Source organism: Chaetodon trifascialis, chromosome 8 (genome assembly GCF_039877785.1).
Source record: "Chaetodon trifascialis isolate fChaTrf1 chromosome 8, fChaTrf1.hap1, whole genome shotgun sequence".
Classification (NCBI taxonomy): Eukaryota; Metazoa; Chordata; class Actinopteri; order Chaetodontiformes; family Chaetodontidae; genus Chaetodon; species Chaetodon trifascialis.
In genome coordinates, this window is record NC_092063.1 from 9,677,491 (window position 1) to 9,701,922 (window position 24,432).

The following is a 24,432-nucleotide window of genomic DNA, read 5'->3' on the forward strand; positions in this document are numbered from 1 at the left end:
TCAAGCAGGTATTTGGTCCAGACAGAAAGCAGTGTGGGAAATGAAGAGCACGCTGAAGTGTAGTCCGTGGGAATTAACCCTCAACTGCCCACAGCTCTGTGAGCACCACCCAAATATTCAACGCATCTCTGTGGGACTACCTTAAAAGATTGAGAAGCCAGTGAACCACTAGGAGCGTCTGTCTGGCATAACTGGGTTTTAAGGTGGACAGACATCTTCCTCATCTTGTCAGCTACTCCGCCTGTGTGTGTCGCCTTTAAGCGGCTAGCCTACGAGCGTCAGTTACCGCGATATCATGTGGTGAAAATACCGCGACAGCACGACAGAGTTACAAATCGCTTGCTTATTGGTCTGAAGGTACTGTTGTAAGATGGCGCCCAGCGAAATATGAGTGGTAAAGAAAAGGAAAAACTACAGCGAACCGTTAAACGAAAATCGTGAAAACGAAGAATAAAGTAGCCTTAGGGAAACGTCAGTACCACTTCGCATCCCTGCTCGTTAGAAGAGGAGCAACGTTTCGAGGGTAGAGAGGTGGTTGTGGGCGGTTCGAGCCTCGGCCCGGTTGAGGAAGAGAGGTAGCTAACGCGCCCGCTAACAGTAGCCTGCTAGCTTTGGAGATAACAGAAAAATGTAGTCGGTGTAACGGTACCGACAGCAGAGCGTTACCTCAGTTTCCAAAGCGGTCTGTTTCTATACCAGCTGTTACATTGCTATTTTACAGTTTTTGCACATGATCGCATCATTACACTTTGCCAAACAACTGTGGCTAGATCTTATTTGCAAACAACACGCGGCTAGTTAGCCGTATACCTGGCTAACCTAGCTTGTTGTGTAATCAGCTGTTAGATTGGCTGTTGTAAAGCTCTTGCACCACGCACATAATCTTAACGTAATTATTGGGTAAAGCGTGCATGTTTTCATTATACAGCAGTCTTCGTCGCTGCTGTGAATACTGCATTGGATTTGGAAAGTGGCCGCGCTTTTGTCCCTGCTCGTACACACTCAACTAGAATTAACCCTTTCCTATTACCAGCTGTCTGTGTTGCCTCTGGACAGCAATCTGTAGTGCAGCTTGTAAACAATCAGAAGTTTTAAGTGTTGTTGGTACAGCGTTTTTACCCTTTTATTATTACTTCAAAAAAAAAAACAACAAAAAAAAACGTCGCTGTATTTTTGTTTGTCTAATGCATTTGAGTCGTTAACGTTTTTACAGTTATTGAAATGTGAGTCGTGGTCATTCTCTGTTCACACAGATACAGAACGAACCTAAACTTGTATCTAATTTTAAAGTATATTAAAAGAACTCTGCTTTTCCTCAGATCTCCCCATTGAAGAAGACACTGTAAGCAGCAATGAATAACTCCCTGGATGGGACAGGCTCCTATGAGGAGCTTGTGAGGCAGAAGGCTCGGAGCATCCCACAGCATCGCATGAAGGAGTTTCTGGAGTCCTTGGCCACCAAGGGACCAGATGCCCTGCAGGAGTTCAGCCAGCAAGGCGGAGATACTACCACTACCACCACCACTATGGTGTATCAACAAGAGGCTAACTGTATCTACACAGACAGCACAGAGGTGGCAGGGTCATTGTTGGAGCTGGCTTGTCCGGTAAATCAGCTCACTGAATCGTCACATAGTGATCTGTTAAAGAGCCCTGTCCTTGAAATGAAGCTTGCTGACAGACACTGTCTTCTGATGCAGGTTCAGGTCCAAGTCCAGCCACAGCAGCAACAGATACAGGAGGCTACGTCTCAGCAGCAGTCTGTACAACAGAATACAGAGCAACAGATAGTGCAGGTTTGTACCTTTATTATAGTTTGTTTTGTGTTTGTCACATGGCTCTGATCCATTAAATCTTGGGTCCACTAATTTTCTCTCCATATCCCTATTGTCAGGTGCAGATCCAGGGCCAGCAGCAAAGTCAGATGTTGGGTCAGGTCCTCCAGGTCCCCTCTGGCTCTCATCAGCAGCTTCAAGGTGTGACTACTGCACAGCTAATTCAGCCTGGGGAGCTCACTGAGGAGCAGCACCAACAGGTACACGTGTGTACAACACATTGGCAGAATTTTACATTTTGTTTTGAGTTTTTGTTTACCAGCTATTTTTTCCCTCCCATGTGTTTTAGCTACAAGCTCAGTTGGTGGCTGCTGTTGCAGGAGGACAACAGATCCAAATCCAGACAGTGGGGGCCCTCTCTCCCACCCAGCAGCAGGACAATGCTGAGAGGAGGGTACTGGGAACCACCGTTGCCACATCACAGGGAGCAGGTGTCCTCCAGCCAGCCAAGAAACGTAAAGTTGACATGCCCATCACTGTGTCCTATGCCTTGCCTGGTCAGCAAGTAGCCACAGTCCTGGCTATCCCTCAGGGACAGGGTCAGCAGCAAAGTTATGTGTCCCTGCGGCCGGACCTCCTAACTGTGGACAGCTCCCACCTTTACAGCGCTACAGGCACTATCACCAGTCCCACGGGGGAGACCTGGACAATCCCTGTCTACTCTGCTCCCGCTGGTTCCGGAGGCCGTGAGCAGGTCACACACATTGCCATCCCCCAGGAGGCCTATGGAACAGTTCAGGTTGCAGGGACAAACACTACAACAATGACCACAATGCCAACACAAGTTACAGTTGAAAACGACAAGCTGAAAATCCCTGCTTCTCAAAGTCAGACAGCACAGGCCGTGTCCAGCATAACAAGCTCTGGGGGAATGGGAGGCCAAGAAGAAGTGGTGCACACACTGGCCGCGAACACACTGTTCCCTGCCCAGCTGATGAATGGAAACATCCACATCCCTGTGGCAGTGCAGGGCTACTCCAACACTACACAGTCCCTTATCTGGGACCCACAGCAGCAGGTGCTGCACACGCAGGGGCTGTCAGGACAGGACGCACAACAGCTACAGGTACTAACACAGGTGCTCAGCTAAGTTGGTCATTTATCATGGCCAGATACACATATAGACATATTTATCTTGACTACCTGAGATAACAGTGTTGTTGTGTTTGTGTCTGTAGGGTCAGACAGTGGTAGCAGAGGTAGATGGCCAAGGCCAGCAGCAGGTGCAGGTGCAGGAGCTGCTGCTGCCTGCCACTCTGAAGCCAGAGGAGGGGCTGGAGGTGTGGCGGCTTTGGGCTCAGCAGAAAAATGCAGAGCTGGACAAATCAGACAAAAATAAACTGGCCCCAATTGGTCGTAAGTGCATATATATAATGTTTATGACGTGCATCAACAATAAAATATTGTGTTATTACTACATATGATATGCAGCTATATGCCATTGTCTCTTCTCTGTTTCCATCTGTTATTCTAATCACTAATGTGTGATCATGTGTTTTAGGACGCCAGGCACTGCGTTTCCAGGAGGACTTGGTGTCGTGTGCAGTAGCAGAGCTCTGCATGGGACTCTCTTTGATGACAACAGAGGCTCGGGGGTTGGAGGGGGAGTCCTTTGAGGCTGATGTTCTCTACTATATATTTCTGTGCATACAAAAAGTAAGTTGTGTGTGTACACAAATGGTGCTGACCAATAAGTCATATTTTCTTCATCATCGCCATATGACCCTGTGCACATCACAGATTTTCCTCACATCATGCAGGCCAACACACAAGCACACACACACACACTCCCCATTCATCCATGTCATCGCTGTTGTTATTCTGTTTTGATGTGGCAGCAGTGTTTAACTGCCTCTTTCTTTCTCCAATTTTTCCTTGCAGTATCTGTTTGATAACGGTCGTGTGGATGACGTTTTCTCAGATCAGTACTACACTCGCTTCGCTCACAGTCTGCACCAGATCTTGGAGCCGTGGAGACCATCCATTCATCCACTAGGTACGAACAAAAGTTGCTTTCCAAACTTACAATGAGCGTTTCTCTGTAATCAAAGTAATGTTTTATCAACTAATCGTCTGAGATGCAGTGCACAACAATGAATACACAAAAACCTACCGTCTTATATAGGCGTCATCAGTTGAAGTTAGATAGCTTTGTTAGTTTGTGTAGTATCCCATAGTGCTTTCTGCATTATTCAGTGTCATTCTAGGCGTTTTGGCTGTAATGCAGATGCTGGTTAAGATCACAGCACTCCAGACAATGCTTGTGATTCCACCAGACGCGCTGCAGCACGTTTCATGAGCAGATCTCTGCTCTTCAGAGAATATGCGTCTAGTATATTTCAGATGGAAGCTGACTTGCCCTAACTATTGCTTAGATTTGGATTATAGGGATTGTATCATTTTTCATAAATAACACTCAACTAGCCAAAAAGCAACTCTCCTACTAGAACTACATGGTTTGGCAGAATAATGATATGATAACGGTTGTCATTCATTAAACAGCATGTGATGATTTGTGTCCTTGTAACACATTGTTGTGCGTTGCTCGCTCCATTTTGCTAAATGCCAGGTCTTCATAATCTGCTCATTACCTCATCTCCCAGGTTATGTTATCCCCAGCCATGTGACAGAGGAGATGCTGTGGGAATGTAAACAGCTGGGAGCTCATTCTCCCTCCACGCTCCTCACAACTCTAATGTTCTTCAACACCAAGTGAGTCACGCAGTTTTCCCTCATACAGCCTTTCCTTCAGTCATCACACACGAACGATTTCTCTGTACTGCTTAATTGACATGCGGCAGTACTGTCCGTTATAGTCTCTGTACATAAGAGCAAACCTTCTTCTACACAGCTGTTGTTATTCTCCCCACTGCCCCCATGTGGCAGCCAATCAACATGCACTGACCAAATCAGTCAATTTTGATACTGTATATCTTTTAAACAGGTATTTCCACCTGAAGACGGTGGATCAGCATTTAAAAGTGGCCTTCTCTAAGGTGCTGAGACACACCAGGAAGAGTGCCAGCAACCCCAAAGACAAGAGCACCAGCATCCGATACCTAAAGTCAACAGAGAGGTTCATAGGGCAGAAAGGTAAGAGTGCATGCTGTGCTGTGGTGTCTGAGAGGAAAACCCATTTTACGGTTGAATAACAGTTTGTATATTTGTCTTGTCTGTGTTCAGTCACAGATGACATGTATTCAGAGCAGCTGGAGGACCCAGAGAACCCGCTGCGATGCCCCATCAAGCTCTACGATTTCTACCTCTTTAAATGGTAAATATAAAATCAGGAAGGACGAACAGGGATATTAATGAAAGGGGAAATTAAAACATGTTTTCACGGGTATAAATATGTTTGTATGCTTTCTGTGTAATGAAATATTACACATATTTATCATCATTTGTCATAGAAAAAGTGTCTCTTTGTGCTCCCACATTGTGTTTTTCGCTCTGGCTGGGGTCTGGGTGATGTATTCATGATGAGAGTCAAGAGGCTCTCTTTTGAGCTGCTGCTGCTGCTGCTGCTGCTGCTGCTGCTGCTGCTGCTACCGTTAAATAAAACTCTTGTGCTTATGTTATTGACATGGGATGTGAAGTACACGTTGCTCTCAGTGTTCAAGAGGTTAAACTTGGAAGAACAGTGTTGCTAGGCAACTGACAAAAACATGGATGTTGTGCGTGTGGATGTACAATAACTCAATTTCTTTTTCTGTTTTCTGCCTCTTACATGCTGGGGAATAAAGGCAACTAACTTCTTAGGCCTTTGGTGTCTATAAAGATGTCGGCGTCCTTCACAACTTGTGAATTGGGAGAAAAGGGCTGCTTAAAAAAAAACAACACACAGACTTTTATTCTCCCAAAGGGAAACTGTTCTGCACTGTGGGCACAAAATTGAACAGGATCATATTCAACACAATAAAAACGTGCACCGTCAAAATGATCACGGTCCACACTAAGGACTGAGGGGAATCATGGCCTACACCAGAAGAATACGCCAGCTTGTAAAAACACTGGGTTTTCCATTCAAGACATTGTTGTTCACTCTGGCACCATATGAAATTTAATGGAAGTTAACTTTTCCACTCTTCCTCCCTTGCAGAAAAAGAGCATGTAATAAAACTGCTGTTTTTAGAGACACGGTAACTTTGACATCAGGTTAATAAGTGCGTCCTGTGAATGTGCTCACACTGTGTTCTCCGTTTCTCCGCCAGTCCCCAGAGTGCTAAAGGTCGCAATGACACCTTCTACCTGACTCCGGAGCCCGTGGTGGCTCCCAACAGCCCCATCTGGTACTCGACCCAGCCAATCCCAAAAGAACAGCTGGAGCAGATGCTCGCCCGCATCCTCGTCGTCCGCGAAATCCAGGAAGCCATTAACATGTTGGAGAGAGTGCCCTAGTTGGACCGGAGGAGAACAGGAACTGGACTAGACTCTCTTCACACAGCCTTTTTGATTGCTCATTAGCAGTAGTTTTTTATTCTCTCACACCCTCTTGTGGTCTTTAAGGGTGGCATGTAAATGTTTATATTCATTATGTGTCAGCATATCTTACACACTCGGACTGTACATACACATATAACCAATACAGGTCATAATTTGTCTTATTGAGGCAATCTGTCAACCTTACCAGATGTTTGTTTTTCCTTCCTCTTTTTGTTTGGCCAAAGGATGTAGTGTCTAATCTTTTTATTGGACCTGAACTCTAATTTAAATGTTATTTTAACTGTTGGTTGTCCTGACCAATAGTCCGGATCAATTGTCAATCTTCTTTCTCGTTTTTGTTTTAATATGTAATATAGCTCATATATATTTTCACTGGGGTTGGCCTGCGCTATGCTGCTTTTCATAGACGTCCCTCTTCGTTGCTCTACTTTCCCCTCACCGCCTTGGTCACGGTTATGTCTCATAGTGAATACCTCAGCGGTATTAAGACTGCATTACGTAGCCAAGCATAGGCTAGAAGCTCATTTTCAAGTTGTGTGAATTCTCCCTCTTTTCTTTGTGTTTCACTCTCGACCGACTTGAGACAAGTTAACATGCTGACACACCGAACTCTAGAGATGATTCGCTTGTTAGTGAGTGCTGCTTGGGCTGTAGCGTCCCTTGCTGGACTGGCTCAGCAGCAGTGAATCACAACAGGACACAGACTTTATTGCAGTACAGTGTTGCGACTCGACCTGCGACGAGTGGCACCTGCAGAGGGGCGGCGAAGGATGCTGATTGCTGCTGGATCCTCCTGTCTCTCTGTCCATCACCAACCCAAAACTCACCCGAAGAGGGATCTATTGTATCATACGTGTTTATTACATGACAGATGAAAGACTCTAAAAAAGGTGGGTTAGCCCTTAATGTTCTATAATGTATAATACTCATAGCTCCTTCATGTACTGTAATGGGTTTCAGTCATCTAAGGAGAATGGCAGTGCCTGTGTGTTTTTGAAACATGACCTTTTTTGTACAGCCACTATACCACGTGTCTGCCTTTCTAGCAAGTCTGCTATCAATTCTGCACATGCATCCTTAAATACTGACAGCCTGCATTGTGTGATTATAAAATGATGCACAATGATTTTTCAGAAAAACAAAACAAAATAAAAGTCAACATCACTTCACCAGTAATGGAGGCAAACGAAGGTACAAAAACAATGATTTGTCCGAACAGATTTGGAAGCTGTGCACAGATATTTTGGGTTAACATGTATGATTTGGAAAAGTGAGCTGACTGAGTATCACCCTATAGATTTAGCTGCATGCAGCGGCTGCAGCCTTATTATTGTTCTCATGAATCTGACTTGCAGTAAGTAATTCATAGAAGAGGAACAGGTTTGACCTGAACAGCTGGTTCTTTCCTTAATTTTCCCTTCTGGTAACAAAACAAACTGCTGCGTCTGTGGTTTCTTCATCAGGACTCATTTGCATGTTGTCAGGCCAGTTTTCTGCTTGCAGGGCCTGTCGTCATGCGGCGTACAAGGCATTATTTCTACACCCTCTTCCTTCTCAGATGTCGTTTGAGGGCATTTTCCTTTGTACCCAGCAGTGTCTTGCCTGTTTGTATTATCAGCTCTACAGCGTGTGAGCTCAGGAGGTGTGTGAGCCTGAATTAAAGAGTGACGAGGAAGGCAGTAACCTCCTCAGTAGGTTCCCGGGGTGTAAAATCTGCTGCACTGCGTTCTGTGGTTGGTCTGACGGAGTTGTCTGTCGATGATGGTGATGTCTCCTCCTCCCCGCTCGGTTTCCCCGTGCTGAGGAGCTGTGGGGTCGATCCTGAACTCCATGGTTAATATTTGAACTGACTCCCCGACTTTGTGGCCTGCTGGGAAAGAGAAGACACCTAATTAAAACGCCATCATACGTTACAATGAATAATAATTCGCTGCCTGTGCTGAAACTGGATCTGATGTGTGTTGGTGCTCACTGGGGGCTTATTTCTGCATTCTCACCATGCTGAGGTTCCTCTGCTGAGCCAGAGCAGCAGACTCTGATAAACAAATATGTACTGCTCCTGAATACACACAAAGAAACGAGCAGGTAATGAGGATGCTTCATCTTATTCACAGCAAACAGTAGAGCACAGTGTTTATGGAGATCAGGGCTGGGTGATATGCCCATAAGATAATGTTACTATATTTCAGGGTATTTATACAGTAATAATGTTGACAATTTGACAAAATACTGAAAGACATTTTTGTGTAGAGCTCGCATAGCTGTTGAGCTCTCCTCACATATTACTGTGGTTTCTTACATCTGATCATCATCTGTAATTGAACCACTTGCTTTTAGCCGTGCTTGTTGTGTAACGGCATCGTAATGTCAACAAGCTGGAGCGATGTCATTATCACTATATGATTTTTCTAATCATTTTAAAAATGATACAGATATTAATCTGAACAATATGATTTGGCACAACTGTAACAGAGATGACAGATTATGAGTGTCAGAAAGAGGAGATGCAGGGATGCATTTAAATACACTTTTACTACAGTCTACACAGGTATATGGTCTATTTGAGGCATGTTTTAAATAAGCAGAATTATGCAGCAAGCAGTGGTGGAAAATATTAAAATATTCGTATTAATAAATTATACATATTATTAATAATATATACATTATAAAATGTTAATATACTTTTTGAGAATTTCAGTTTTCTGCTACTTGCTCTACTACATTTCTCAGGACAATACAGTATGATTAGTCTCACTACATTCATGTTTACCTAGTCAGACGTTAAACAAAACAGTTGGAATGGTGCCATTTTGCTTCGAGTACTTTAAGTTTTGATACTTAAAGTACATTTCACTGTCAGTACAAAAAGTTCAACATAGGACGTTTAGCTGTAATATTGCTGCTTAAGATGAATGTTAGTACTGGACTAACCAGATTCTGGACCATCCACATTCGATGTAGCCGCAGATCCTCCACAGCCGCCCGGACATCAGGCCGGATGCCCCTCGCACACAGCTGCATCAGCCACAACAATGCCACAAATGTCCCTGAACGGCCAACGCCTGCACTGAAACACAGAAACAGAGGACTGACTTTAAACAGCGTCTCATTAACACAAGAGGTGTTTCCTGAAGGAGAGGGCGGTGGGCTGAAGGTCAGACCTGCAGTGCACCACAGCCGGCCCCAGGCGAGGAATGGCTTCCAAACTCTGCCGCACATGCTCAGTGAAGGCGCAGAGTGAGGATGGGTCAGTAGGGGTGCCCCTATCCGGCCAGGAAGGATAGTAGTAGTGTGTGACTGTCCTGTCCGTTGGACAGTCTCTCTGCAGCACAAACACATTCCTTAAATCCAACAGCAAGAACTTCTTCGATTACTGGTGCAGTCACCGCACACAGAAGCCAACAGCAGCCGTTTAAAGGCGCCGAAGCACAAGAGAGATGTGTCTTTTGCTCACCTGTCTGAGGTTAATGGTGGTGATAAAATAATCTGGACCTTGTTTACGGCTCACAGTCGTCACTTGGATCAGTCCATGATAAACTGTCCCTTGTTCCAGAGGCCAATACTTCTCACACAGCACCTGCACGGATAGAAATAAGAGACAAAGTGAAAGGATTTGTGAGGTAAAAACAACACTTAATGTCCAATAGGCCACAACCAAAAGACTTATCGTTGGCATGGAGGAACTGCAAAAGACACTCAGTGTCAGGGTGTTTACATGGTGTGATAAAGTATATAGTCTATAAACTTATGTAACGTTGAATTTGTTTTGTTGATTAGTGAACATCAGAGCATTGCAGTGTTGCAGCATAAACATCTTTTTTGGATATCTGAATAACTAAAGATCTTGTTCATCATGGGAGGACAGTCATGAGCCAGGCTAGCTTATAGCTAAGCTAACCATCTCCTGGCTGTGGCTTCATATTGAGCGTACAGAGATGTCCTCAATCTGCTCATCTGACTCTTGGCTAGAAATATGTGATCAGAGCAATCAGAAGTATTAGCATGCAACACGCACACACGCACACACACATATACACACAAAGTGTCTTTCTCACTGTGCTCTTGTGTTTCAGAGCTGTCACCATGACGATTATCCTGACGTTTTGCTCCCACACCATCCTCCAGAAGTCTGCCACGGTGTTGTGCAAAGGACCCTGGGTGCAGATGAAGTCTCTTTCTGATCCTCCACCCTGAACACAGACACAGGTCATGAGCAAATGCAGACAGACAGGAAGACAGACTGATGGACATGATGGACATGATGAACTGAGCTCTTACAGGGACAAAATTTGCGTTGATGTAGTCAGAGTATGGATCGGAGTTTTGAGTGGACAGCCTCACCCGACAGTGGTCGTCTATAAGAAGATGTGGTCAGAAAATGAAGAAAAAAGACAAATTAAAGTCCCAAATGTTGCCACACAGGTCTGCTCTGGCATAATGAGTTTTGTACTTACATGGTAAAATGTAGGGGTATCTGTTCTTTTCTCTGTTGGCCTGTGAGTCCCCCACTCTGGTGGTGAGGTCTCTGCCTACGTCATTCAGCTCCTTCACACATGACAAACACTTTTAGCTTCACCCATCAGAAATCTGATCCAAGCTCAGTTTTTAAAGAAACAAGTTACCTCAAACTCCTGTTTAAAGCCTCTGTTGTCATTGGCTGCGAGCTCCTGGTATCGGAAGTGAAACTCCTGCAGAATTTGAGCTCTTGAATACGTTTGCACCCTGTGAAACATGGCGGCGTTACATCAATGATGCAGTCAGACAATGAGGATAAATCTGATGGTGTTCTATGTTTTTGTCATTGTCAACAAATTAAAATAAATAAATAAATAAATAAAATTAATTGATCCCAATAATTATTCACTGTGTGATTATGAGCTGCTTCCTTGCATCAAGTTTGGCAACAAATGGAGGAGGCAATAAATGATTTTTTTTTTTCTAATCAGATCCTACATAACAGAGCTCTGTTGAACTCTGCAGGACTTAAACAGGCATGGGTGGAGGAGGTGGCTGAAGAACGAGGAATGAAGATGAGGTCTGGGATGACATTGTTCGGTCAACGTCAGACAAAGTCTTATAAAATGTTCCTCAGGCTCAGAGAAAAGCTGAGTCCGTGTATGATTTGTGGTTGAGAGAAACAGCAAACATATCATCATATTTTATAATGAAGAGTTGTGATCCTTAAGATCTGGGAACCTGAAATCCTTTCAGGGTAAAGATGAGTGTGTAATTTAAAACGCTTTGCTGCACAGAATACATTCATTTTGTCTCTTTATTATGTATACACACTTTGGTTTTATTAACTTTATTTTCATCCTTATTCTATCTTGATTTTACTGTTATTAGCAGTTGGGTTTTATTCTCCATCTTATTTTACACTTATTTTCTATCCCTGTTTTATATTTGTATGCCTTTAATTTCATCATGGGTTAGTTTCTTTCTGAAAACTAAAATGTTCAAAAATGATTAACTTCTATTTAAAAAAAAAAAAATGAAAGTGTTCACTGTGTGGCCAAAGCTGGATATAGTTTATTAATGATTCACAGCGTTGCACCGGCTGACATGTTCTTCCATAACAGTGACCAGGAGCACTGCAATTATTTTCCACCAGCCCGCTGTTATTAACACTGACGCACCCAATTTGAAGTTGAAAATTAATATAATATATTTTTTTAATTCAATATTTTCTAAAATCCACAGTGTCCAGCTGCTTTAGGAAATTATGTCTCCTTTTTAACTGTATTACAGCAGAGAGGTGTTTCTCTTATTCAGCCTTCCTTCACTAGTATGAATAGCGTGGGCAAATTAATAGAAACGCCTGTCAGCATAATGCAAAAAAAACCAAAACCTACGTCCTTAAAATCAATCATCACCTCTCTGAAACAGTTTCAGAAAAAAAAAAAACATTACCAGACTACATTAGTTCTTGCTAATAAACCGAGTGTACATTTGTGATAGAGATTAAAATCTCAGGGAAGCTATAAAATACTGAGAGATGAACTAAAGCATTGTTGGTTTTATTCTGTCCACGGTTTTGCTGACAATGGCAAAACAAAAAAAAAAAAAATATATATAGATTACCATGAGCTTAATGCTTCAAGCACATTCTCATGATGGTACAAGGAAGTGTGTCCTTACCTCATGTCTTTTCCTCAACCTCGTACTTTGAGCACAAATCCAGTGGCACTCAGTTTGTTGATGGGTGACAGGAAGACAGCAAATCCTGCCTCAAACAAAGTCAAGTTTTATCAAATGAAATTAAATCAATGGAGAAGTGATGAAGCAAAAAAAAAGTGAAAAGCTAACAGCATTTTGTCTGCCTTCTGGTTTCCCCTCCCCCTAATTGTTAAAAAGGAATTTCGCCTTCTGAGCAGAGGTATGTGACACCAGAAAACACATCCACACAGCCCAACATTTACACAGAACATTAAGCAAAACCGACCCGACCAGAAAGAAAATCTGCCCCAGCAAGTTCTCAACCCCAAACACCAACAGCAGACGGACAAAACAGACAGCGTCAGTATAACTTGTTTGTTTCAGGATTACCTCTCTGAGCAGGCCTCTGACGGAGTGAAGCCTGCCACGGGCTGAAGGGAGCGAGGACAGCACCGCACTGGTCCCAGTCATGTCAGAAGTGTCTGGTTTATAATACTCTCTCTCCCAGTGTCTCTCTCCAGGGAGGAGGAGGAGGAGGAGGTGTGATGGGTGGAGACAGTGGGTGGAGTGAGGAACACTAAACCTATGAGAAGGATATCCTTACATGATGGCCTCACATTTTCTTTGTACTTCTTTTCCTGAACTGTACTAGTTGTGGCGTTCATGTTTGGCCTGAGAGTTCCTGTAACTGAGACTGGAGTCGTGATTTATTCATTCATTCACTCCTGAAGAGCCTTTGAAACGCTGATGCATCAGTGAGCATCCCTGCTGACACGATGCATCGCAAATGTCTGTTGTCGTATACAGAAATATGTGAGATTTAACCCATAAACTGCAGCAAGTTTCATGGTTTATTGTAAATGATTCAGCATGTGATGACTAAAGGCCAAATGTCTTTGTCAGACAGCTGGAGTTTATTGTGACCATATGCAGGTCTTTGTGGTGCTGCTTTAATCTTGTAAATGAAATCCTTGTGTCTGTCAGGGGGAGAGGAGATAAATGTGAGGTGATTTGATTTTGGAACAGACTTGTGAACACGTCTGAATTACGATTTATGAGACAACCTCTTTCACTGGGACGATTAGTGAGGTAAAATGTTCATTTTCATGTGTTTTTTTTTTTTTTTACTTTTGAAAACATATTACAGTGTTACAGTCATGATACTCAAAACGAATTGTTAAAGATGTACAGAGAAAGATGCTCTTTTTTAATCATCATATAAAGAGCAATAAAGTTATTGCTCTTTATATGATGATTTAAGGGCAATCTGTCAAATGTGTGCTCTCGCATGTGAGAAAAATTCTTTGTTTGCATCGTAATCTTATTGTGTAAGAAGGCATTTTCTCCAAAAAAAAAAAAAAAAGTGCCCTGGTACAGCTTTTACGATAATAAAAATGATTGTATATACAGTATGTTTCATAGTTTAGATTTCATTGATATTTGTAATACACACTTGGGGAGTCTCTTAGCAACAAACTGAGATTTGGGGACCATCGGAGTCTTTCAGGATGTCCTTGAGTAATAATAAGAGGCAGAGGCAGTGGTGCATGGACTAAAGTTCTTACAGCACATCGTGAAAATATCCCACTACGTAAAAGTCCTGCATTTAAAAAGTCCTGTACTCATTGTGCAGTATAACGCTTCCTGTCAGTGTTTGGTTATCGTATGTGAACGTTTGATGGAGATACATGGTTTTCAGTGGACAGAATGTGAAATATGACATATTATTTGAGAAGTAACTAAAGCTGCCAGACTAAAGTAGTGGAGTAAAATGTACAGTATTTGCCTCTGAGGTGTAGTGGAGCAGATGTGTAATGTTGCATAAAATGGAAATACTCTAAGTACAAGTACCTCAAATTTAGACTCAAGAACAGTACTTTAGTAAAAGTACTTCGTTACATTCCACCACCGATCATAGGTCAAACTCATTTCTTCTAGAGGACATATATTCTCTGCTCCCCTGCTGAAATGCGCCATCATTTGATTAAACAGTCACGCGGCTGTAACACAAAGGTGTACAGGTGACAGCGCACGTACTGGACTGCGCCTGCGCGTGCTCTGTGGACAGGCGTCATGCTATTTTTTATAAGCCGCTGTGGCCGCAGTGGAATCTGATTGGGTGGCTTTAGAAAAAGGAAGTAAAATGTTTCATTATTTTCTGCGGAAACCGAAGAAAACTAGTTGTTGTTGTTGTTGTGAGATTTCCAACTCAAAGCGGAAGCCTTGGAACGTGTCAAAAGGCTGTGAAGTCACAAACAGCGAGGAGAGAGACAAATTCACTCTCCAGGTGAACGGAAGAGAGCATTTTGACAGGTCGCACGTGCTTCCTGGTCTGTTGGAGTCGAGGGAGAAATAAAGTTCGCGTGTCATTGACACAGATCAGACAAGGCTGCAAAGAGACAGAAATGGATGATATACCACCGCAGGACGCATATCAAAGCAAGGTAAAGACCATTTCCTGGAGCGAGGAGCTGCCGCTTCACTGAACTCACGTGACCTGCTGCTTTTAGTCATCTGAATTATGAACTAATGTCCAGGAAGGACACCAACAGTAACTGCAGTTATAATAGTAACAAAAATAATAATCAACTCATCATATAAGACAGTACTGGTACGTTTTCCGGATTACACTTTAACACTTTAAGTTCTGTAATATTTTTGACTTTAATTTGCAATAGTATTTTTACAGTGTGGTATTAGCACTTTTACTGAAGGATCTAAGTACTTCCTGTGTCAGTATGAATATGATGCATATGTAATAACAGAGCAATCAACCCGATTCCAAAAGAGAAGGGATGCTGTGTTAAACATAAATATGCAATCGTTTGCAAATGAACTTTGTTTAGCGAAGAGCTCCCCTACACTCCTGTCCCTGTCCTGTCAAACTCAGAATAAGCATATATTTACAAAATCAGTGAAACTGATGAGGTAAAAAGTTAAATACATTTTCTTTGTGCGGTTTTCAATTGAGTATATGTCAAAAAGGATTAGCAAGTTATCACATTCTGTTTTATTTATGTTTTATACAGCATCCTGATTCTTTTGTTGTCAGGGTTGTATTAAAGTAAGACCACAGGAGGATAAAAAAAAGTCATTTTAAGCACATGAGGGCACCGCTGGGTTACACACAGACACTGAAATATAATAATGATCTGGTGGTTGTGTATACCGTTGAGCACCAAACACGCTTATGTTCAAGAAACTGAGTCATAACAATATATTTTATTTTACCCCAGTTTCACACACAGGAGACTCTATAATGAAAGTATGTGTAAGTGCGTGTGAGACTATTTTTGGAAACATCATTTGACTCTCGTCTCTGTTGTTATCTTGGATGCGTGTGGTTCAGGAATAGGTTTCTCTCCTGATGCTCAGAGTTTACATCAAGCAGATATAAATTAGATTTCGTGGCCTTCCAGTGCTTTGTCTGACACTATATTCAAGTCGTCAAGAGGCCCATCAGCTCTGCGTCTCCCACTCAGGTTCATCCTGCTGTTTAGACTCTACGACTGTTCTGCCGTCTTTGTAAAGAATCACAGTGGGATAAGTTGGTTTATCCATGTTGATTCAGGATGAGAAGAGGCATATCAGAAGAGTGCAAAGTCCATCTAGGCAGAGGGAATGGACATCTAATTCTTACAGATCGAAGTCTGCGGGGGGGCGATTCTCCAGACCTCGGTAAGCTTGACAGCTCGAGAACATTGAGCGCTTTGTACTTTGTGTTCCTCGCACTGTGTTCTCTTTCCACGTGATTGCAATAATTGACTTTTTGTACTGAGTTACCTGCAAGATATCGATGATGAGGTCGAGGGCGATTGTCGCCGCTCTGACAGCTTTTCCTCTCAATTGATGCTGTTTTCCAAGCGATGACTGCTCCTTCCACAAGCCTGGCTTTGGCAGCCAGAGGTACCACCACTTCCACCCCCGGGCTTACTTCCACCGGAGATATCATTTCCAGCCTAAACTTCAGCACATCGCACTGAGGAAGAGGGCACGAGAGCAGGAGAAGGAGCGGTATGAGGAGAGAGAGAGCCCTGATGGGAACAGTAAGTTCTCGTCTGCAGCAGTCACACACACCTTCCACTGATCTACTCGTGAACATTTAGAAATAGATGAATAGATTTTTATAGGCCTTATGCATCTCAAGTCCCATGCAAAGTCAATGCAACAGCACATACACACAACTGGGATTTTAGTTCCTAGATCGCCAGGAAGATTGTGAGTTGGTGAGGTTACGTGGCGGCACAGACAGCAGCATTAAAACTATTGCAGTGCTACTTGAATATTTTGGGCAAATGAGTCCTCCAAAGCGATGAAGGAGCGCAACGGCCATTTTCACTGCAGGGTTCTGCCACAGCAGGAAAAGCACAGGTGTGAATAATGAAATGAATGATGCCTGAATTCCATCGTTGATGTTATTAGTAACAACTGTGCTTTTCCTACTATGACATGTCAAAATGTCTGCTGTGAAAAAGACCCGCTGTGAAAAGAAAATGCACATCGAGCATACCATTATATTATTCCTGCATACCTGTGCTTTATGTATATCAAAAGTAGCACTTTTCACATGTCAAAATAGCTTTCCACTCACCTACAGTATCAGTACACACAGAGATGTAGTGGTATTTATGATAGATATGAGTTGCTTTGGTCCATTTATAAGCACACTGGACCTAAAGAGTGAAAATTTGAGTCAGAACAAGGACCCACAATCTAATGAAAAGCTTTCCCAGAGGAGTAGACACTGTTCTGCCAGTGAGACACTGCCCGAGAACCAGGAAGTGAAAGAAACAATTTGCCACATAAACCACTGTTTACTTGTTGTTTTTACACTTTTTTTCTACAGAATAAAATGAAATAAACAGAGTTTTATAGATGCCGGTAGGTGGATGTTGTGCTGTTGGCAGAGCCAAACTAGCTTGAAGTGCTTAAAGACAATAACAGAAGCACATTATACATTATAATTGAGTTTATTATTTTTTTATTACACCACAAATCACATAAACAAATAACCCCCTGACACAGTTCCAAAACTACAAACTGAATAAAATGCTCATGTTACTTTTTACACCTCTTTTATTTCTGAGCATGTATTCATTCAAACTCTATTTAAATCTGGAGGATTTATTCAGGGCATGCCCTTATTTCCACTGATGTCAAGAGTAACAAACACCAAAATAATTAGAGAAAAACAACAACAGAACAATTACACTGAGTGGAGGAGTTTGTAATCTAAAAGAAGTTTTCCCAAATTGAGTGTTTTCATGCTGGACTTGGGGCATCAGGCAATCCCTTAAGCAGGTCAAATAAAAACTCTGGGACCAGTTTAATGAGGAAATAATGTATGATGGCATGTTGCCATTCAGGGCTCTATAGATAAATAGAAACCAGTGCCTGTCACATCTTACTGTTACAGACGGCCCCACAACCTTTTCATGCAAGATCCAGTGATGAGTAGAAGAACTATCACCAGTAGCAATCTTAGGGTGCAGTGATGAGCTGAATCTAGGGGTTTAAATGTGGAGGCATGATCCAAAACAGACAAGAGGACAACCTCAATTACCCGCTTCCTACTGAGCATACCACAATTGGCTGTTTCTGTTCAAAAATCCAGGTTTTTTTTGTTGAAGCTTGCAAAATATGCAACTCAACTTATTTATCCACGCAGATATCCAGATGTTTACACTCTGAGTCCCTCTCACTGTCCATACACTGACCATAGTCCATAACATCTCTAGAAGCTCTGGAGAAGAGCACGTGTTTAATCTTGCAATTCAAAGGCTTGTTGTAGGGTGGTATGTGCAGATACACAGCAAATTTAAATTTGCTGCACTTTATGAAATGACCATCGGGTGGCAGTATAAGCAAGCACAGGCACACGCATGCACATATTCATGACCACTTTGCATTACAAATATTTGGAGGGCATTTGCGCATCGTGGTATCTGCTGGTTGATAGGCAGTCACACTCTGGTAGCAACAAACCAGTGTTACATAACGCTAATCACTAAGAAGCTTTTTCTGCACTCAATACTTGGATTATGCCAATGCCCGTTCCAAGGAATTGATAGTAGTTCTGCCATTATGCAGTATATGCCTCAGTATGTCTCATGTTGACTCTGTAATTTAGTTACAGGTAGATTTATTATATGCTTGAGAATTACCTCCTCATTTGCCAGTGAGAAGAAGTAAACATGAGGGGTTTAGCATTTGTTATGATTACGTTTCCTTGGTTTTAACACGAACTGAAGTCCATGTTTCAGCAGATCTTTTCCTGGTATAAAGTGGTAGTCTGTGTGGTTTTTAACAACTGAGCTGTTGGTACTGTATGTTTTTATCTTCCCTTGCACTCTGGCACTGTATGTGTGCGCACACTGCAGCACTGTGGAGGTGTGTGTTTGTGTATGTGTGAGTGTGGAACAGGTTTTTTGTGTGCCTGAGTGATGGTGCGATGATGGTGACTCATCGCTGATTTGTGTGTATATGAGAGTGAGAGAGAGAGAGTGAGAGGAAAAAAGAGGGAGAGACTAGCCAGCAGTATATAACGAGCCATAACAAAACTATTGCTTCACATAGAATACTGCAGTACAACATAACAAGGCAGAATTCCCAAATATCAGCAGACTCAGCTTAAAGACGTATTGATTTTGGACCATGATACCTGGAAAGATAAAAACAGAGAACGATGAAGAAGCTTGAAACATCAGCAGATTCCCCTATAGACGCTGTTGTTACCTATAGGCATGGCAAACAGAAAGAGAAGACCTTCGAATGTGTATAATTGTGTTTCCGTTGGACATGTTGTGTTGTTGACTGTGTGTTTTGTCTGTTTCCCAGCTGCTAGAGCTTTCTTACCAAGGTCCACCTCCAGCAGAGACAAGGACATGCAGTTCATCGTAAGTTCAAAAGCAGAAAACGTGCTCTGCTTTACCCCTCCTGGTTTTCCATTTTGTCATGAAATGTGGGAAAATGTAGTGGTTCACCAGTTCCCTCAGAATGACCCAATATTACCTCCAAAATATTGATTTTATGTTGGGCGGCACAGTCTGAATGTTGTTATTGTGATGCGATTCCTAAGAGCTTTTGACAGTTTTATCCTTATTAGCAAATACAAACATTTGAAGACGGCTGGGAGTAAATGCCATTTTGCCACACAACCTAATTAAACATGGTAGCAGTAAGGGCTGCAGCTAACGATTATTTTCATCAGTTCATCTGTTGATTTATTTGCCAATACATTTTGCATGCCGTTTATGTTTGTTCATTAGACTTGAGCTCACAGCACAGAGCGGATTAGCTGTAATGCAAACAGCCCAGGTGCTGCAGAGAAGGCTGAAATCAGATGATCATATAAATTTCTTGGCTGACCTAAACACAACAAGGAGCAGAGCAGCACATGATGAATCACCGCTGGTCACTGCTGCAGTGAAGTTAAAGTGAAGAGAGGAGGAGGAATCCAAGAGTGACTTGCTCGTTTCAGATTTTCAGCGTTCTAATCAGCGTTGTGTTAATAAGTGTGACCAAAGCTGTTGATAACAAAGGCTTTTTAATGACGCCTAAAGGTACAATCTGTGATTAACAGCTCTTTTAATACAAGGACTAACAGCAGGCAGCAATCATTGTTGATGCTTCAGGAATGTCTGTTAACACAAAACTAACATTGACTAATGTTGTTCAACTCTTCGGTATAATTTCTTTAGGTCAAAATGACTTTAATATGTTTGAAATCATGTAGCTGTATCAAAGTACCACCACAATTAAGGTAATTATGCAACCAGCACATTACAAAATGTAATCAGAAGAATTCTCATGAAGCATTTCGGTTTTATGGGGCTACTTTCTAAAATGATCCTTTATGTTGCTTTGTAGATAGTTTGTGTTTTGCCAGTTTGTGAGAGAGCCCTTCAGCTGGTGAATCCTTCTCTGGGCTTACTTCATGTCTTGTAATTCACATTGAAAGCTAATTAGGAAGAAAGAAACATATCCCACTTTACCGATGATTAACTAACATAACATACTGCAGACAAATGATCACCCTCTAAGTTAATGCAGCTTTCTAGCAAACAGCTGCCTGTTCATCAGCTGATATAGAGCAAAAACCTTCATTTGGAGGCATATCTTTTGCTGATGAATGTAAGCCCAATATTCACTCTCCTTTTACCTCTGTTTTCGGTCTCCACCAACTCTGCATTCTCCACCTCGTCGCTAACTGTGTCTGTCTCCTTTTTGGCACTGGGAAGATAGTGTGCAGTGGGTTTTTTCTGATCCATTGTAAATAGAAAAATACTGACTATAGCAGCTTTAATACAGGGTTGTGGGTGCTGCATTGATGGGCAGTAAATCTTCTGAGGTACCTGAGCTCTAAATCATTAACAACTGATTTATAAACCATTTAAGGTCCAGTGTGCAGGATTGAGGTGGATTTATTGGCAGAAATGCAATTTAATATTCATAGTTTTCATTAGTGTATAATCACCTGTAAATAAGAATTGTTGTGTTTTTGTTACCTTAGAATGAGCTCTTTATATCTACAGAGGGAGCAGGTCCTCTTTTTTCATGGCTGCCGTAGGGGAGGGTGAGGCAAGTGGTTTTCAGCTGCTTGCAGTCTGCAACCTCACCACTAGATGCCACTAAAACCTATACACTGGACCTTTAATAAAGCCAGTTCCCACAATATATGAAGGCTTTGTAAACTATAGTTTATGAGGAGATGGTATCATGTTTGCTTTTGTTCCATAATACATCACTTTTATTTCCATGTTTTGCCTTTGAATACACGTGCAGTCAGAACAAATTCTGAATTTCTAACTCACTTGTTGACATGTGGAACTTCACTGTAGTCATCTTTTGGTCATTAGCATCTCAGTCATCATCAGTGTTTGCACCCATGCTTTTGGCCAACTCTCTGATTACTACAGTCCAACTCTTTTTTTCTTTTGTTTTGCAGGTTGGTCAGAGCGACAGGAAACAAAGCATTAAGAGAGATCACCAAGGGACCAAAAGCAAAGAAAGAGGACGAAGCAGAGACAGGGAGCTCCCTTCAACTGCAAGCCAGACGGTGGCACAAGATACATCCATCCAGCAGAGGAGGAGAGACATGTATGAGGCGGAGGAGTGTCATTACAGGGGGACCAAAAGCCTAGAAAGAGAACGAAGCAGAGACGGCGAGCTCCCCTCAGCTGAGAGCCAGACGGAGGCACGAGACAGAGCCATCCAGCAGAAGAGGAGAGAGATAGATGAGGTAGAGGAGTGTCATTACACAAACACACTCACACCGTGGCAGAGGGGTTAGATATAAACAGACAGGAGGAGGAGGAGGAGGAGGAGGAGAGATAAGAGAAGCTGGGATTAGAGAAATAGTGACAGTGGAAAGATCCTGGAAAGCGCTGGGAGACATGAGACAAGAAAAGATTTGTTTTCTGTAGACTAAACATTAATTTTGAAATGCTGCGCCTGAGGCAACTTGAGCGTCATTATTGTCTTCAGTTTGCAGAACCTGACAAAGAAGGTCATATTCATCACTTGGTGTGGCTGATGGTGTTTATTAGTTTTCTAATTGAGCAAAGGATTGAGGCCGTTTAACCCGACTCACCTGTATCACAGGAGACTCCAACACGTGCTTTAAAGCTGTCTTCAATGTGACAGATGTCACATGAGGCTCTGCTCATTGGCTGCGTGTTTGTGTGAGGGAGCGAATGTGTGCGTGTGTGCGTGTATGTGTGTGTGTGTGTGTTTCCACCCACTTGCCGGAAAAGAAGGCCTCTTGCTTTTCATATCACCATGGTTGCGGGATTATAGAGGCATTGCAAGAAAAGGCAGTCTGGCAACAGGTAGCTGATGCAGAAATGTCCACTAAACTCATACAAAATGAGCTTTTCTGCAGATTGTTACTCCACGACTTATCACTCATCTCATTTGTTAAGCTCTCTCCTTTTCCTACAGCACTTTCTCCTCTATTTGTCTGTTTTCCTGCTCCCTCTCACCCATTTACCCTAAAGCCATGGATGTATTTGTCTTTACAGGTGTACCATCAGGAAAGTGAAATGTTTGGCCTTGTGGCAAAGATGCTGATTGCGAAGGATCAGTCCCTGGAGCGTCCCATCCAGTCCTCGCTGCAGGAGAACCTCAGGGACATTGGCAAGCGCTGTGTGGAGGCCATGGAGAAATTTATAGAGGACTATGACTCCAGGGAGCTGTCTTGCTAATCAGACACACACTCGTCATGGCTGTCTTCCTTGCATTGATCCCACTGGCAAAAAGTGTTGGAGAATTTCATTTCAGGTGATCGAACACTGCTTTTGTGTGTGTTTTTGTATTTGCCTGTCGCAGTTGAAGCTATAAGCTCGTACACTCTTGCCTGCTGGCCGGACAAAGTCCCCCTCTGCGTTCAGGCCTTAAGGTGGGCACTGAGTAACACTGGTGATAAATGAAGACAAAACTGTCAGCTTGATTTTGACATTTGATGCTGCTTCTCATTTTCTGAATGTTATATTGATGATACACTGGTTGTATTGCTTAAAGTTAGTCAAAATGTGACTGATGTGCGTCCTTAATTGCTTTCCAGTAATTAAATGTTGTTTACAGCACATTAAACATTATATGGTTAAAAATATTTTCAGTGACTTATTAATGACAAAATCATCATCAATCAAATCATAGCAGAAAATACATTTTTAGCTTGAAGGACTTGCATAAAGAAGAAAAAGTACAGATTCCTTTTTATGTTTCATCTGAAGCCCAACTGATAATGGCTGATACTGACTTATCATCGAAAAATCATTATCACCATAATTGTTAGCGGATAAATAAGAAATTGCAGCACAGAAAAGCTAAAGATGATGTTGAGGTTATTCAGGGACAGTTCAGACTTTATTGTTCAACTGTCAGATGTCCCTACCCTCATAAAAAAAATACCCCTGATGATGTCATAGTGATGTCATCAGTGTCATCTGCTTGGGCTTGGAGACTATAAATGTATAACAGAAAGCCTGCCTTATAGGCTAGCGGTGTAGAGAGAAGGACAAGTGTATACCAGGCATGAAGGGTTTAATGAAATCCAGTTGCATTATGGGAACTGTAGGACCCAGTGTTTTTGGAGTTGGGATATCTTGACCTCTGCTGCTCCAGTTTTGATTATTATTATTATTATACATTATTGGTCAATCTGAGTCTCCCATCTTGACAATTTTAGGTATCCATATAAAAAATATTTGTTTACACAAATATTGGATGATGTATCATTCAAAGATATTTCTTTTCTGTTTTTTAGGTCAGTATCGGCCCAGTTAAGAAGCCAGTATTAGCATTAGCAGGGAAATGACTGCTGTATCCCAATTCCATACTGTAGAATAATTGTATACAGTACATGCTATCAAATATTTGTTATAGTATACCTTATTTAGCCATATTTGATATAAAAAAAAACAACATACTGCTTCTTTGGAAAGCCATTGACAAGTGAACTTCACAAAGAGAAAGTAATACATATTTTAGGATGGTAGTGTTGGTCTCACAGCCCGTCTGCTGTGAAATTTTGTAGAGACATTCATGCTTTCCAGAGGATGTATCTGAATCCCTTTGGTTATCCCCGTACTGTTCCTCTAGCTCCATCACCAGGTCAAAAGTTTAATTTGTCCAGTATTTGTTTTATACCAAACATTGGACAAATATATTTCCCTCAGGAGTTTATGGAGGCCAAATACCTGAAAAACTAATGACACTCCCATCAGCTTCAGCTCAACTTTGTACAAATAGCCCCTTCATTTCCCTTGTGCAATGAATTGTACACATCACATCCCCTTTTTTGCCACATTTTGGTGGCAAATGTCATGGCGGGGAAAGCGCAGGTGTCAGCGATAAAATTAAATACGACTTAATTGGATTAAGGCAAGTCTTTTTCCGGGTCTGGGTAGTGTGCATGCTGGCTCACCGGCATGGTTTACTGGGACACTCTATGGAATGAAACCATTGTCGGTGAAGTTTGTTTCAGCTGTGCTTT

The 24,432-nt window shown here is 42.2% G+C and overlaps 3 protein-coding genes across 4 annotated transcripts; 2 read left to right on the forward strand and 1 right to left on the reverse strand.

Moving 5' to 3' along the window:
- The first annotated feature begins 343 nt into the window (after positions 1–343).
- LOC139335528 (transcriptional regulator QRICH1-like) lies at positions 344–7,384 on the forward strand. 2 transcript variants are annotated; one of them, XM_070969168.1, is made up of 12 exons: positions 344–575; positions 1,320–1,607; positions 1,701–1,796; positions 1,895–2,035; positions 2,125–2,901; positions 3,014–3,191; positions 3,337–3,491; positions 3,717–3,831; positions 4,439–4,547; positions 4,780–4,928; positions 5,019–5,109; positions 6,047–7,384. In XM_070969168.1, exons 2-12 carry the CDS (start codon positions 1,353–1,355, stop codon positions 6,231–6,233), a joined length of 2,253 nt encoding a protein of 750 aa, XP_070825269.1. In that variant the 5' UTR covers positions 344–575; positions 1,320–1,352; the 3' UTR covers positions 6,234–7,384. The 2 variants fall into 2 exon arrangements, with proteins under 2 accessions (XP_070825269.1, XP_070825270.1); XM_070969169.1 differs by lacking the exon at positions 344–575 and having other exon boundaries at positions 1,295–1,607.
- Positions 7,385–7,913: 529 nt separating this feature from the next.
- Positions 7,914–12,896, reverse strand: LOC139335360 (receptor-type tyrosine-protein phosphatase V-like). The gene is made up of 11 exons (XM_070968918.1): positions 12,825–12,896; positions 12,417–12,501; positions 10,901–11,000; positions 10,733–10,823; positions 10,557–10,633; positions 10,334–10,468; positions 9,733–9,855; positions 9,440–9,600; positions 9,210–9,345; positions 8,276–8,337; positions 7,914–8,145 (listed from the first exon to the last, which is right to left on the reverse strand). Exons 2-11 carry the CDS (start codon positions 12,419–12,421, stop codon positions 7,914–7,916), a joined length of 1,122 nt encoding a protein of 373 aa, XP_070825019.1. The 5' UTR covers positions 12,422–12,501; positions 12,825–12,896.
- A 1,745-nt stretch (positions 12,897–14,641) lies between these two features.
- LOC139335449 (periphilin-1) lies at positions 14,642–22,931 on the forward strand. The gene is made up of 6 exons (XM_070969054.1): positions 14,642–14,878; positions 16,006–16,112; positions 16,299–16,480; positions 19,272–19,330; positions 21,382–21,675; positions 22,457–22,931. Exons 1-6 carry the CDS (start codon positions 14,840–14,842, stop codon positions 22,637–22,639), a joined length of 864 nt encoding a protein of 287 aa, XP_070825155.1. The 5' UTR covers positions 14,642–14,839; the 3' UTR covers positions 22,640–22,931.
- The last annotated feature ends 1,501 nt before the right edge of the window (positions 22,932–24,432 follow it).